The 14,402-nt window shown below is 39.7% G+C and overlaps 1 protein-coding gene and 1 long non-coding RNA gene across 3 annotated transcripts; both read left to right on the forward strand.

The window, feature by feature from the left end:
• The first annotated feature begins 6,278 nt into the window (after nt 1–6,278).
• Nucleotides 6,279–7,984, forward strand: LOC115397129 (uncharacterized). Its single transcript, XR_003932433.1, has 3 exons — nt 6,279–6,410; nt 7,162–7,576; nt 7,736–7,984. It is a non-coding gene; the product is annotated as an uncharacterized LOC115397129 (long non-coding RNA).
• Nucleotides 7,985–10,194: 2,210 nt separating this feature from the next.
• On the forward strand, nt 10,195–14,016 carry arl4aa (ADP-ribosylation factor-like 4aa). Of its 2 annotated transcripts, XM_030102912.1 has the most exons (3): nt 10,267–10,311; nt 11,060–11,160; nt 12,566–14,016. In XM_030102912.1, exon 3 carries the CDS (start codon nt 12,666–12,668, stop codon nt 13,266–13,268), a length of 603 nt encoding a protein of 200 aa, XP_029958772.1. In that variant the 5' UTR covers nt 10,267–10,311; nt 11,060–11,160; nt 12,566–12,665; the 3' UTR covers nt 13,269–14,016. The 2 variants fall into 2 exon arrangements, with proteins under 2 accessions (XP_029958773.1, XP_029958772.1); XM_030102913.1 differs by lacking the exon at nt 11,060–11,160 and having other exon boundaries at nt 10,195–10,311.
• The last annotated feature ends 386 nt before the right edge of the window (nt 14,017–14,402 follow it).

Consider the following 14,402-nt stretch of genomic DNA (forward strand, 5'->3'; position numbering starts at 1 on the left):
GGTAACTTCGGGCTCCGTGCAGCCCCTCGTGAGCCCGGAGGACGGACGGATCTGTCGGTGTGTCGGTGGGCTGGCGGCGGCTGACCTGAGGTCTGCTGCTGCAGCATCACACTGAGTCTGTTAGGAGGGGCGACCAACCCTGACCCACAGCTCCACAAATCTGCACGATCACCTCTCATCCACTGGATCCCAAAGGTTTCTAGTCGGGGAATCCTCAACATGAACCTTTGATTTGAATTATTAATCTGTAAAGCATGAGAAAGCAGAAAAAAAATACATCGTTTTTCTCTTGAGTTAGTGTAACTTCCGGTTTGAAGCCTCAGGTAAATAAACATATCTATTGATTGTTATTTCTCCTTAGCCATTAATATTTGTTGACTTTTTTCCTCAGACAACAAAACACATTCAATGTCTCGTGATGACCAAGATCAGTGGTGTTCAAAGCAGAGGCTCCTCCAGGGGGCGCCAAAGAGTTAGAAAGTTGGAAAACCTGGCAGGATTGATGGATGTGGGGTCAAGGGGTCAAGGGAATCCTTCTCCAGCATTATTAGGGTCTGAGAGCCATTTCAAATGCAACATATTATCATTATACAAACATTATATGGTGTAAAGATGTCAATAGCATAATGTGTTTTTACAGAATCCTCAAATAAGGTCCATTAATGACCCATCAGATTCACCTGTTCCAAATGTCTTGCTCCATCGAGGCTAACTGTGCCAGCAACAAACCCTTTCTCTCTCTCGCTACATGCAGGGGAAGAAACACACTGATGTCTGATCGTGGAGCTTTCTGCTCGCTAGCGCTGATGTTTTCATTAGTCACCACTCCAAACCGCTAAAGCAGATGGCCCGCATGCTTCATTTTTCAGCAAAACAGCCTGAGCCAGTGAGGGGGATTTTTGGAAATGAAACAAATATCAGAGTCCACATAGTTTTCCACACTACTGCTTTTTTTTCCCCTCAAGAGAATCTGTTGAGTCCAAGACATGAAACTGGCTATTTTGTAAGAGGAAATCTGAAACAGGGGAAGTCATGTGTCAGTGTGACCTGTGAAAAGTTGGAAATCCTAAAAGCAACTTTTAAAAAAGTATAATTTCATGGTCAATTTTAATCTCATTCTATAAATTTAGATATACAGTAAATGAGCTGTGTATTTGTTAAATCATTACCAAGAGAATCAATCAGTCCAACTGAAACCTGTAGGAGTGTTTTTGTTTCAGGTTAATGCCCCTCCAACCAGTGATATTAGATTTACTTTAGGAACGTTTTTCAAGTGCCTGCTTTTATTCTTGTGTTTTAATCATATGTTTTGTTTTGCAAAAGCGATCTTATTTTAAATGAGATTTCTTTGTTAAAAAAAAAAAAAATAATAAAACCGAGTAGTAAGTAATCCACTCAAGAACATCAGCTCATTTTCACAAATACTGCATCTCTTTCTTAAAAACTGAATAACTAATTATTGTTATAGTCGCAGTTTAAGTTTATGTGTTAGTGGTTCAATTATTAAATTTTTATGATTATAGCTTTTTGAGAGGTCAGAATACTGAACCAATCTGACAGCTGTACGTTTTCCTCCCAGAGCAACATGAAGGTGCCTGAATGTCTTGTTGAGACGTTCGCCCGGTGGAAGAACGATATAACGCTTTTCTCATAAATCTCCTGGACCATCAACCTGGTAAGAGTCTGGAATAGCCATCAGGTAAAAATCCCTGCTTCTCTTTCCGTCTACTCACTTCGTCTTCACTAAATCTCCGCCGGCGTTCTGGATGGAAAACAACGATTCCATGCCAAGCAAACATATGCATGCATAAGTTTGTACCTTTCGAGTTCTATCCGGAAAGCGAAGAAAGATGTAAACAAATGGGGATAATTGCCCGGTTTAATAGTTTAATCTACAGACACGAGCTCATTTTCTATAATTTTCTCTCATTACAATCAGTTATGCAGACGTGGGAGCTATAGCAGCACGGCAGTGTCCCCTGGGAAATGTGATATCAGCTAAATGATGCAGACAGTATATAATTACTTTAACCTCCACCACCGACAGGAAAACTGATTGCACAACTTCCAAGTCCTCCAGAAGGAGAGGACGAGAACAGAAAAGCACAAGAAAACAAATAAGTCAAACATAAATAGACAGTGCTAAATGGATAGGTGTTTATTTGTTGCTTTTTAACATTGATTTGAAAAAATGCTACACAGGGGTAACTGAAGTGCAAACATCTACCTGATGGGAGCTTTACTGAGGGGGATTTGGACTGATTTGGGCTCAAAAGTGTTTTGTATTTCTGTTGGTTGGTTGGTTGTAGTTTTGGGCAAGTAGGGCAAAGTTCACTCTGTACAGCCAGCCCATTGCCCTGCAAACAAGTAGAGATGATCACTCATAATGAATTTGAACTCATTAATCTGACATGAAAAAAACCCCAAGAGAAAATTCCAAAGAATGGATTTTTTTTTCTTTCACAATGAGGTGGATGTGCTCAACGTAACACCACTGCAGCTCACTACAACAACGCTGGATCATTTGATGTTATGTTGATGTGGACAGAATCAAAAATGTCTGTTTCAGAGAGTGAAATTCAAATGCGTCATGCAGGTCTATGAAACATCAGGCTGTCAAAAATAAGAGAATCCCAGAGGTCAGGATCAATAAAGCAGGTACATTTCAGTCCTAAATGTCAATAAATGCTGGAATTATAAATATTAAAGTCATTGTTTATGGCAGATTACATTTTATTTGACTTTCTTTTATTTATTAGTCTGATTTATTGTAGGACTGTTTTCTCTATCTGAGCGAAGATGAAAGAAAAGAGGAAAAGGAAGGACGAGCATCTGATGTGAAGGGATGAGCGGTGGTGACAGATCCTAAAAATTCTCTCTGACCTCGCAGACGGTGATGAAACTACGGTGAAAACAGACGCAGGTTCTGACACACAGTCTGATAAACCTCGCACAAAAGTGAAGGAAATTCGTGTTCGGGATTTGGAGAACTTATTGAAACTTAGCTCTGATGCTCATCCCGCAAAATGCATCTTTTTAAATACGACAACATTTCGAAAGGAAATAAACCTGCATGATTTATCTGCTTTACCACTTCTGTCAATACAACGCTGCAATTAGGCTTCCCCTCGTCACCATGGCGACATGGAAACACCCATGAAGCCACTTGAAGACGGGGGTCAGCAGCAGCACCTCGGCCCGCCTCTCTTCATAAAAAGGCCGTAATGGTTTCATGTGAGCCGGTGATTGGCCGGCGGCTGTAAATGTCAGCCGACACAATGGTGGGAGCTTCTGCCGGGTTTACCAGGGGCGGCGAGGTCAGGTCCTTCACAGCCGCTGTTTGCTTTCAGCTCAGGTTTCCTGTTGCCTCTGCTCCCTTGTGTCAGCTGTCCAAGTCAGAGCAAACAAAGTGTGAGTGCCGCAACAACTGTCGGCATCGGCGCCGCTGCATACAGATCAGGGTCTTCACGTTGGGTGGGGGGGGGGGGCTCCTCTGCTGGGATGTCACAGTTCTTTTGTGTGTTCGTTTTTTTCTGTCGTGACACATTTGCTTCAGGAAACAAACAAAGACAAACTAAATTTCAAAAATTACTTCTTGACACGTATGACCCCCGAGGGGAACTTGTGTTTAATTAATCTAAGAATATACTTTTTCGTTATTTTAATTCATTCACGCATTTCTAGGTTTGATTAGTTCTCAGACCTTATGGTGACTCATGATGGAGTATGTTTTTGGGGGGGTTTCCTGCCTTATAAAGACTACTTTTACCATTAGAATCCATGATGTATTTGCAACAAAGCAAACTATGCTGGTACATCAACACATGCCAGATATATTCCATCAAATCAGGAATATAGTTTCAATCACTCACTTGTCTCAAACAGAATGAAAAGATCAGGAAATGTGCTGTAAATTGTGATGTATTGTGTTTTTTAAAATACTTTTTATATGCACATAAATACTGAGAGACAATGAAATAAAAAGCCAGATGTTTTGTTCTTGGCATATCAAAGGAAAAAGAATCAGTCTTTCGAACTGCCACAAGCTCTTTTTCCAGACTTTTTTTTTTTTTTTTTTTGGAGTTTCAGTCAGTAAAAGTATCTGGAGAGAAGCGGCAGACATTAAACACTGTGATTGCAGTATGAATCTGGAAGTTAGATCATCTCTGCAGGTCGAGTCGGAGCCTCCCTCCTGAGACTCTGCATTCATCACAGGCATTTGTCACAGTGATCCAAGGAGCATTTTTACAACGCAATACTTCTAAATGGATTCAGAATCATTTCACAATCTCCCTGGCTCTCAGCTCATGCTGTTATCTCTTTATTTCTCTTGCATTCTCACTTGTCTTTCTCTGCCACAATCTGAATTGTAGCGCTCATGAATAACAAATAGAAAATCATGTTGGACAAATAAAAAAAACCCTGCTTGCTCTCCTATGAATAAAATACTTTAATTGAATCTGCTTGTATCTCATTGTCACCTGAAATCTGCTGTCATCTGGTGGCCATTTATAAGAACTGCACAAAGTAAAATCTATAATAATAAGTATCTACTTCTGCTTACTCCTTTTGAGCCTTGTGTGACTATGTCATGTCTTTTATTTTTTATTTTGTTAATTTATTGCTTGATTGTTCAACATATGCTCAAATAAACTGAACTGAAACTGAAAGTAAAATCTGTCTGGATTAGCATATTTACATCATTTAAAACATTTAAACACATTTATCCTCAAAGTGAGGATAACACAGCTCATGAAAGTATCTAAATCCATACATATTGAATTAAATTTGCTTCTGAAGCCATCACAGAGGTGTTTTGAAAAGCACCTACGCCTGAGGTGATCCAGATCATCCCAGTTTGGATTGACTCCAGACTTCTGTGATCTGAAGTTTGATAAATATGGATGGGATTTATTTCCGTGGTCACCTGAAGTGAGAATAAATCACCCACAGCTAGAGGTGCCTGCCATATGACACATAAGCATGAGAGGCGTATTTTAAGCAACAAGTTTTTGTTTACATGTCAGCCAAGAGTCCCATGAAAAGATTATCAGTCGTGCAACGAACTTTAAGTTTGACTTTAAGTTTAACTTTTCCCAGAGGTCTACAGTCTTTATGGCCAAAAGAGACATTTTTTACAATCATCTGAAAGAGACATTTCAGATGATTGTATCAGCTCAAAAAGTTGTAGATTTAATATATACAATTCAAAACAGGAGATATTTTATTCAATTTTTAGCTGTTTAACCGTTTTTTCACTTTGTAGATATTTTATTTGTCTTAGGTGTGCATGCCGCTTGCTCTTTTTTAAGGTTTTGTTTACGTTGTCTCTGTTTAATGTGAATATTAAACAATATTCTCTCCTTTATTTCTGTTCATAAACAAACAAAGCGCTTTACTTTTTTGTTTAAATAAGCTTTGATGAGAGTCACAGCCACGCTCTGGTGAACAGTACAGGTCAGGTTTTTTCATTCAGTGATGGCATTGATGTAAGTCTATCCTCAACAATGAAGTGAACCTGGTTTAAATTCTCAAAGGAAAAAATAATGTCTCGTTACATGTGTCTATACTGTTAAAGCTGTTTTAAAACCTTTAAACCTGGTACGTGATCTGAATTTGGCCAAACCAACCACTTCAGCTAGTTTTCCTTATTAAAGGGAGTTAATGAGCGGATTACAAAGTGCCATTCAGAGGGCACATTGTTTGTACTATGTTGCTAAGTTCCTGTTTTCTGTTTAGTTGAATGTCTTGCTGAGCTCAGGATGCTTTATTGTATATGTGCGGAAGACTAAAGGCACTTGTTACCAGGCAGCACTTTTTAAACGTGTTGTTTGTGACTCTGATTCTTTCTCTTTGAGCTAAAACTGGCGTCTCAGCATGTGAACAAGCAGTATCACAGCTTCACTCTGAACCTGTGTGGATTAAACATCTTTGTTCTTCACATGAGAATGTTTGGACATCAGCTTATCAACATGGCTCCGTGTGGTTTGCTACATCGGACGTCCTCAGTCACTTTCGAGAGGAAAATGCAATTTTCTGCAAGTCGGGATCTCTGTTTTACAAGAAGCAATTATTTTAGGATGCCGGACACTGAGAGTCACAACGACGTGTGGAGCATCAAGCCGCCAGATTTCTCTGTGAAGCTGTACAGCCGACAGTGTGTTTCAGAGAAGAAAGTGAGAAAAGCTAATTCCAGTCCAGCTGTAGCTCGGCCCGACAAAACCGGGAGGAGAAAAGAAAAGTTCCTTCAAAGTATTGTTCGAGTTGTTCCAGAGGAGAGAAAAAGTCTTCCGCAGTTTGTGACACGGTACCGGCCTCCTGATGCTCTGGAGTCTGAACTCTTGTTTGTGAAAACTGGAAAGTTTCACTCTGGTCCTTACAGGAACCCAAAGCCCCACAATTTTAGACCGGTGAGTTCGACCAAGCATAACATTCATTTAATACAGTCTTCTGTTGAGTACAGGGGTCTGAAACCTGCAGCTCTGCAGCCACATGTGGCTCTTCAGCTCCTCTGTGGCAGCTCCCTGGAGCTTTCAGAATGTGGAATGCAAATAAACATTTCTTTCCATTTTAGAATTCTTAAAATTCTTCTTCTTTTCATTATTATTATTTTCATTATTATTATTATTATTATTATTATTATTATTATTATTATTATTTTTAGTAGTATTAGTAGTAGTAGTAGTACATTTGCAATTCACCATGGAAAAACAAAAAAAATTGCTTGCATAACAAGAACTACTCTAACAATTTCGGAAAAAAAACACCAGCTATAAATAGCTAATTAAATAAAGAGGGCAAAATAGAAAAGATGTATAACTAAATAGCTTAAGAAGAAATATCCATAAAAAAAATAAATAAAAAAAGGGCACAACAGCTAAAAATATGATATTCGTTATTACAGTCTTATTTTTGCATGTTTGCATTTTTTTTTAACGTTTTATTTTTCCTTCATTTCAAATCATTAACATTTTTTTTGGGGGGGGGGGCTCTACACAATTTATTTGGCAGAAACACGTGAAAACTTGTTCTTTTATAGGTTGCAGACCTCTGTTCTCGAGATTTTTTGGGTTGTAATACCTGATTGAAACACAAGATGGAGACAAACACAAAGACACTGACCTGAGAGTTGAACTTTTTGCCTTTTGACCTTTTCTTCAGCTGAACGAAGATCTTCCAGAAGTAACAACTTCATGTGAAAAAGACCCCGGCAATCTGAAGTGGAAAATAAATCACTTGGACACATGTAAGTGGAGAGCCTTCCTCCATTCATCCCCTGTTTGTTGTGGGTTTTGAATGTTATGGGTTTGCTTCTAAAGTAGGACACTGTAATTCACTCTCACAAAAGCGTTTTGTGTCAGGAAGAAGTGAAGAGGAGACACAACAAAGGGAAATGAATGCAAGAATGAATAAAGACTGGGGTTTTTTTCCAGTGCGGAGCAGCAGATCTGAGGCAGACTTTACTCTCAGAGACCCTACGGCACAGATGAGGACGTTGAAACGAGCAGAGCCGAAGTGGGATTCGAAGCTCATTCTGCCTCCACTGCCCTGGCCTCCAAAATCAGCTTCCTATACGGTCAGTGTCAGAGGCTTAGACATCATATCTGCATGAATTCTACCTGTGTCTCAAACAGACCTCAACAAATGTATTATAGTTGAGGTTCCACATAAAGCCCAGTCATGGTTTAGACAGTTAATACACCTCATTGTAAAACAATATCACTTTAAATTACAGAGACATCGACGAAGAAGAGGAGCATACAGCGCCTTTCTGGACCGAGTGGAGAAGAAACTATGGGGGAATAGATAATACATCATGTCATATTTTATATGTTTAAGAACCAGAATCCTGTGGTTATACTGTATACTGTTAAGTACTAAGTAGTTGGTTTTTAGTTTTAATACTAGTGTCTTTTTTTTTTTTCCAAAGATTTATTTGTAGTTCAGACTACCTACATAGAACGTAAGTCTTGGAGGAAACCTGGAAAACCTCTTTGTCATAAATATTTTAGCATTGCCTGTAGAAAATTACTTTAAAGTTCTAAGAAACTTGAACTTGTTCTGGCAATTGATCTGTGTTCGTGAATTACTAACACGCTTTGACAACTTCATTAGAGAAGTTCACCAGAACTGAAAGAACATCCAGTGCTTACATCAATTTCTTGATTTTCCTTTTTTTTTTTTTTTTTTTTGCTGTGTTGCCACATTACAACCTTGAGCATGTCTCAGATGTATCATCTTGTGTTCCTGGAGTTCATCTGATCCTGGAAAAACACTGCAATGTCAAGAAGATCTGAGCAAAGTTTCCCATGCCAACAGCAACAAAGTCCTGAGGTAGTCGTTACTTAACAACAACAACAACAACAACAACACAACTGTATTCACCGACACAAATGGCCATTTCTCGCTGGCCTCTCCAGGTATTTTGGTGTATCGCGTCGAGAGAACTTAACTCAGCTGGAATCCCCTGAGGGTCTCGTAGCAGCAGTCATGCAGAGGCGCTGGTATCACGAAGCCCGCTGCTCCGTGGACAGCTGCTCATTTGGTGCACCAAAAATTACAAACACGTGCGGCCTGCCCATGTTCCAAGCATATCTCAAATAGCTGCACACGTGTGTTTAATGAGTCATCTGTGACTGAGCGCAACTTGCAGCCTAAATATAAAACGAAAGGAACATCAATCACATCTTTGAACCACATGCTGCAATGTCTTGTTCTGATTATCATCCCATTTTATCATTATTTTCTGTGCTTCGCAACGAAATGCAATCTGACGTTTGGGTTCTGGTAAATGGCTGAGGGAATTGCACAGCGTACTGATACATATCTTTGTTTTTAAATTTGAAGAATCAGTGTATAGGCTGCTGGGAATACATTTTAAACTGGTTTTCAATGCTGCAAAATATGTTTTAATAATGATATACACTGATTACATTTTAATGAAATATAAAATATTTAGTATATGTTTGTAATATCCTTGGAAGAAGGATTCAAGGCCAAAGTATGTTTTTTGCAAGCAAAAAAAAATCTAAATTATCATTAAAATACTGACAGCTAGTTGATTTTTCTGACATTTAAAGCTGTTAAAATATCCATATACATATGTAATAGTACAAATAACATACGATGTATCTGTAAGCTATACAACTCTAAGCGTATGAAATAAATACATGTGAAGGAACTGCTAAGTATATGTACTAATAGTCGGCTTATTACAAGCCTTAACGTGACACAAAATTACTCAAAACTGGCAAAGCAAAATAACCACAAAGAGGCACAAACACACAAACATTCAAAACAAATGCATACAAGTTGGAACCAACTGCAAGCAGATCTCAAATGAACCAAAGCACGTGAGGGATCACAGAGACAATAAATAACACAAATAAAAACAAACTTTTTGCAAGAAAAACTAACACAAAGAAAGAAAAATGATTGAGAGAAACATCCAAGAAAGAAACACAAACAAGCACAAAAGTAGGAATAAATAGTTCAAGAAAATCAATGAACACAAAAAGGCAAATTATGACCACAGAGACAGAAAGACGCTCACATCAGGACAGTCACAAGCAAGAATTACAGGTGCGTCAAAAGATATTAGAATATTCCTGAAAAAGTCACTGTTTCTCAAACTTAAAAAAAAAAATAAATGCAAAAAAGGATAACCAGGCATACTAAAACCACAAAAAGACTGAACCTGATCTCAGAAGAGACACAATACAATAGTTGAGCGTAACAAAACGACCATGAAGAATGATAAAAAGACCAGAAATAAGAAAAAGATGTGCTGTGCACAGTTAGGAATGGGGGCTGCATGTTGTCTCAGAATCCAGCCATGTGGACAGCAGCTTGGTGCTGTTGCACTTCATGCCCAGAGGTGGACAGTCTGGCGAAGCCTGCAACTGACTGGCTTTCATTTTTCTGTGATCTGCCCTGCCTGTGTGCCACAATCCACACACATCAAAAACACACTTTTGTTATCTAATAGTTGAAAAACAGAGTGCGGTTATGCAAGCTGGCGGCTAACAGCCAGAGCCACTGTTTGTTATCCTTCACGCACGATGGACTGCAGTGCACACACAGACACACACACACTCACACACGCACACCAGTGGGCCCTTTTTTCTTCCCCCCTCTACGCTTCTCTGACCAATCATTTCGAACAAAAACAGGAGGAATGAATGGGGCGGCGCTGTTTCTGCACACACACACACACACACACACACTGAACACGGCAGTGTCTCTGTGTGTACACTCACACATGAACGGCCAGAAAAAGGAAAAATACACACACTCCGAGCTGAATAAACGGTACGTGAAGTTTAGCTTTAAGCGTCGCGGAGGCTTGTGTTTCAGCTAGCTTAGCAATGCTGTTTGTTTATGACTGTTTTTGTGTTTATAGAGCTGCGAAATGACTGAACATAAAACTGCAGGCTCCAACTGAGCAAAATGAACGAACTAAAATGTGTACGTTTGATTCATTAATTCATTAATTAAAATATCCATTAGCTGGTGCTCGACCGTGTATTAATACATTTTTAGACGGTGCTGTTGGGGGGGGGAAAAAGTACAACCTAAATCGTAACGATTGCGTTTGAGTCGCCCTGTGTATTTGTGTTGTCTTTTTTTAAAAAAAACCTCAAATGTGTGCATAAAAACGGAGGTGGAGCTTTAAAAACCTACCAAAAATACTGACGTCCAAAAGTGAAATAGTGTGACAGACAGTCGGAGCAACAGGTGATCTGGGTTCCCGGGCAGACGACTGACTGACAGCTGTGTCAGCCAATCAGATCACAGAGAATCGGCTACGCCGGCCAATCAGGGAGCTCCTGCAGTGTCCGTATGGGCGTTGTTCCAGCTCGGGCGCACTCTCTCTCATACACACACACACACACATCTACACACACAGGCAGCAGCAGCGGTGTCATCAGCGGTAGATCCACACGGGACACCGAGGACAACCAGGGAGGGTGTCTCCGTCTATTGATATCGTTCCTGAGAGAGATTTTTAATTTAATTCATTTTTTTTTTCTACCGGGTATCGCTCCTGGAATTAAAGCAGGAAATCCGCTGTTTTCCAAATTGTGGAGACCCTGCAGAGGAGCTGCTGTCTTTTCAGAGGGAAAGGTTGCATGTTTTTTCCTCACACACATCACACTGGTATGTATTTATGACTGGGAATGGAAATGCTTACCTGCAATGCAAATGTAATGTTCAGTACTCGTAGATCTTTATTCATATAAATACTAAGGTCACCCCATTAAAAAAAGGCCTAACAGTTTGGCTCTAGATGCAGTATTATAAACTTGTTCCATCAACCAATCAGTTATGTCTCTACAGCTGTGTAATCTGACAGTACAGACATGATAATTGTGTAAAATTAACTAAAACAATGGCGGTGTTCTACTTTGAAACCTGTTTTGGCTGAGATGCAGTAAAGGTGGTGTTTCAACATAATGGCACTATTGTCATCTGACGAGATACAGTTCAGATCAAATGTCTTTTCCTGTTCCTGAAGCCTGTTTTGTAATTCAGTGGAATGACATCTGTGTAACTTAACAGGGCCAGTTAAACAAAAGCCTTTTCTTTCATCTCGTAGGAATTTAGTGACATTTTTAACAAAACAAAAATATTACAAATCAAAATGTAGAATTACTTTTAGGACATGACTTGAAATTGAAACTTTACCATTACACCATTTCATGTGTTTGTTTTTTTGGATTTTTTTTGTGTTTAGATGGCAACTGTGCAAGCTGCAAACCTAATTTATGGCACATTCTCACCCCATGACCTTATTTTGTTGACTGTCTTTGCAGTCATTTGCATTTTAGCACCTTTGGTAATCATGGAGCAGCTCTAACACTGACTGACAGCTCTAATGATGATTTCGCTTTGAGCTGTCTTGGCCTGTAATTACTCCTGAGGCAATACAACTGTCTCTTCAGTGACATTTATAAACAGGTGATAACAACAAATGTATTTTTTTTCTTATTCTTATTCTTCTTTTTTGCTTATACGAGCTGGCTTCAAGGTAGAACCTAAATATAATCTGAAAACTAAAAATAGCTTTTTGGGGGAACTGTGAGCTGTCATTCCCAAGAGGGAGGGTAACCTATCGCGTTACGGTGACGTGACCTACTCTAAATTTTACATTAGGACTGCGTTAAATGAAGTTTTGTGTAATCTGAGTTGGTGCAACCCGAGCTTCTCCTGTGGAATAAAGACTTGCATTCAGAAACAACAAAACTGAGCCCTTGCCCAGATGCTGCACCCTGGTTTGTTTTGCCACATCATGGCTCTGTCTCGGATGAGTAGTAGCTTGTGGCGCTGGTTAAACATTGGTTAGACCTTCTTACGCAACCTGCACTACTCTGTAGTTTGAACTTGTGACTAACTTTTGTTGCTGTTTCCCTCAGAGCAGATAATCCTAGGAGATTTAGAGAAACTCAAAGTGAGATTGCTGTTTGTGGCCGCAGTGGTTGTTTTTAAGTCGGAGTCGGTCTGATGTGATTTGATTCATGCCTTCGTCAGCCACGTCTCACCAGCATGTGCAATGTGTTTTCAGGTGTCCGCTGCAGTCATTTTGGAATATAAGCGAACCTCGGGACTATTGCTCGACAGTTGGCTCGAACCTCCGAAATCACCATCCTTCCCCATGAGAAAAGATGGGGAATGGATTATCGGAACAACCCAGCTTCATCTCAAACGTCCCGTTCTTCCAGTCGTTTCACATTGCCATCCTGGGACTAGACTCCGCTGGGAAGACCACCGTCTTGTACAGACTGCAGTTCAATGAGTTCGTCAATACCGTGCCCACCAAAGGTTTTAACTCGGAGAAGGTCAAAGTGTCACTGGGAGGCCACCGGACTGTGACGTTCCACTTCTGGGACGTCGGCGGTCAGGAGAAGCTCCGCCCTCTGTGGAAGTCCTACACGCGGTGCACAGATGGCATCATATTCGTGGTGGACTCTGTGGACGCTGAGCGCATGGAAGAGGCCAAAACAGAGCTCCACAAAATTGCCAAGACCTCTGAGAACCAGGGAGTGCCCCTGCTGGTGGTGGCCAACAAACAGGACTTGAGGCACTCGCTGGGACTGGATGAAATCGAGAAATTGTTGGCTTTGAAAGAGCTGGGTCCTGGGACGCCCTGGCACCTGCAGCCGGCCTGCGCCATCATCGGAGACGGACTCAGGGATGGCTTGGATAAGCTCCACGATATGATCCTGAAAAGGAGAAAGGTGCTTCGGCAGCAGAGGAAAAAGAGATAAGCACGTCAAGAGACTGATTTTCTGCTGTAATATGTGAAGGAATTATTAAAATAACTTGCCCTGAGTGAAATTTGAGGTTCCACTGCAGGTTTCCATTCAGCACGCTGAGTTTTATCAGTCAAAATCTGAGGTTTGGGATTCCCAGTCTTGTGTTTATGCTGTTGATCAGGAAGTGACACATAAAGGAATACAGGATGAAGACGAGAAAGTTTCAGACATGTGTGGATATGTTATAAAGAGTTTCTATGGATTCAAGAGCGCTGAGGGTCTGGGGTCTGGAAGGGTGTAAGAAGTTTAAGGATAACGTATGATTTTTTTCAAAGACTGTTCCAAAACATTTTTACCAAAAATAATGACAGAAAAGACAAGCTGAAGGTTTGAATGGTTGAACTGTGTTGTATCCAACAGACAACTTCACTGTTTTATATGTTGTGACTTGATTTATTTTTTTTTTTTTTACACTGGACTTTTTCTGTGAAAGAAAAGTATTATCATGCATTATCGCATTACTATTAATTTGCTTGCTGTCCTATCTTGCTCCTTTTCCAAAAGCACTTTAGATTACCACTTCTTATGAAGTTTACAGTTTTTAAATAGATCATATTGTGTTTTTGTTTTTTTTTTTGTTTTTTTTTCTGCAGAAAAGATTGGACTAAATACAGCAAATGCTACTGTACAGTAGTTAGTCCACATAGTCATTTTGCAGGTTATATTTTATGTTTTGCTAAATAAAATGTTTTGAGCAATACTGACGGTGGTTTTAATAGTATTTTTATTTTCACATTTATTTCATATTTAGTTGGGTGAAGCCTTGACATCGACTGTGGTGTCCATGGTTAGAATCCCGATTGCAGTGACTTGCACTGGGGAAAGTTTGCAGCCCAATAAACATTTTAGATGTAGTTACCTTAGTGGATTGTAATTGATTATTGAAGTTGAAAGGACAACTCGGGCCTCACAATATACTGTAAGTCTATCATTATGCTATTTTCAGCGATACATGTTGTGAAATACTGACTGAACTACAGTTAATTCCATGCATTGTGCATTGGTTCTCTGCAAATTCATGACAGAATGTGTAAAAACTGAAAATTACAATTAATCACAAGAATTGAGTAAAATTTCTTTATCTGA

This window comes from Salarias fasciatus, chromosome 11, assembly GCF_902148845.1.
Source record: "Salarias fasciatus chromosome 11, fSalaFa1.1, whole genome shotgun sequence".
Taxonomy (NCBI): domain Eukaryota; kingdom Metazoa; phylum Chordata; class Actinopteri; order Blenniiformes; family Blenniidae; genus Salarias; species Salarias fasciatus.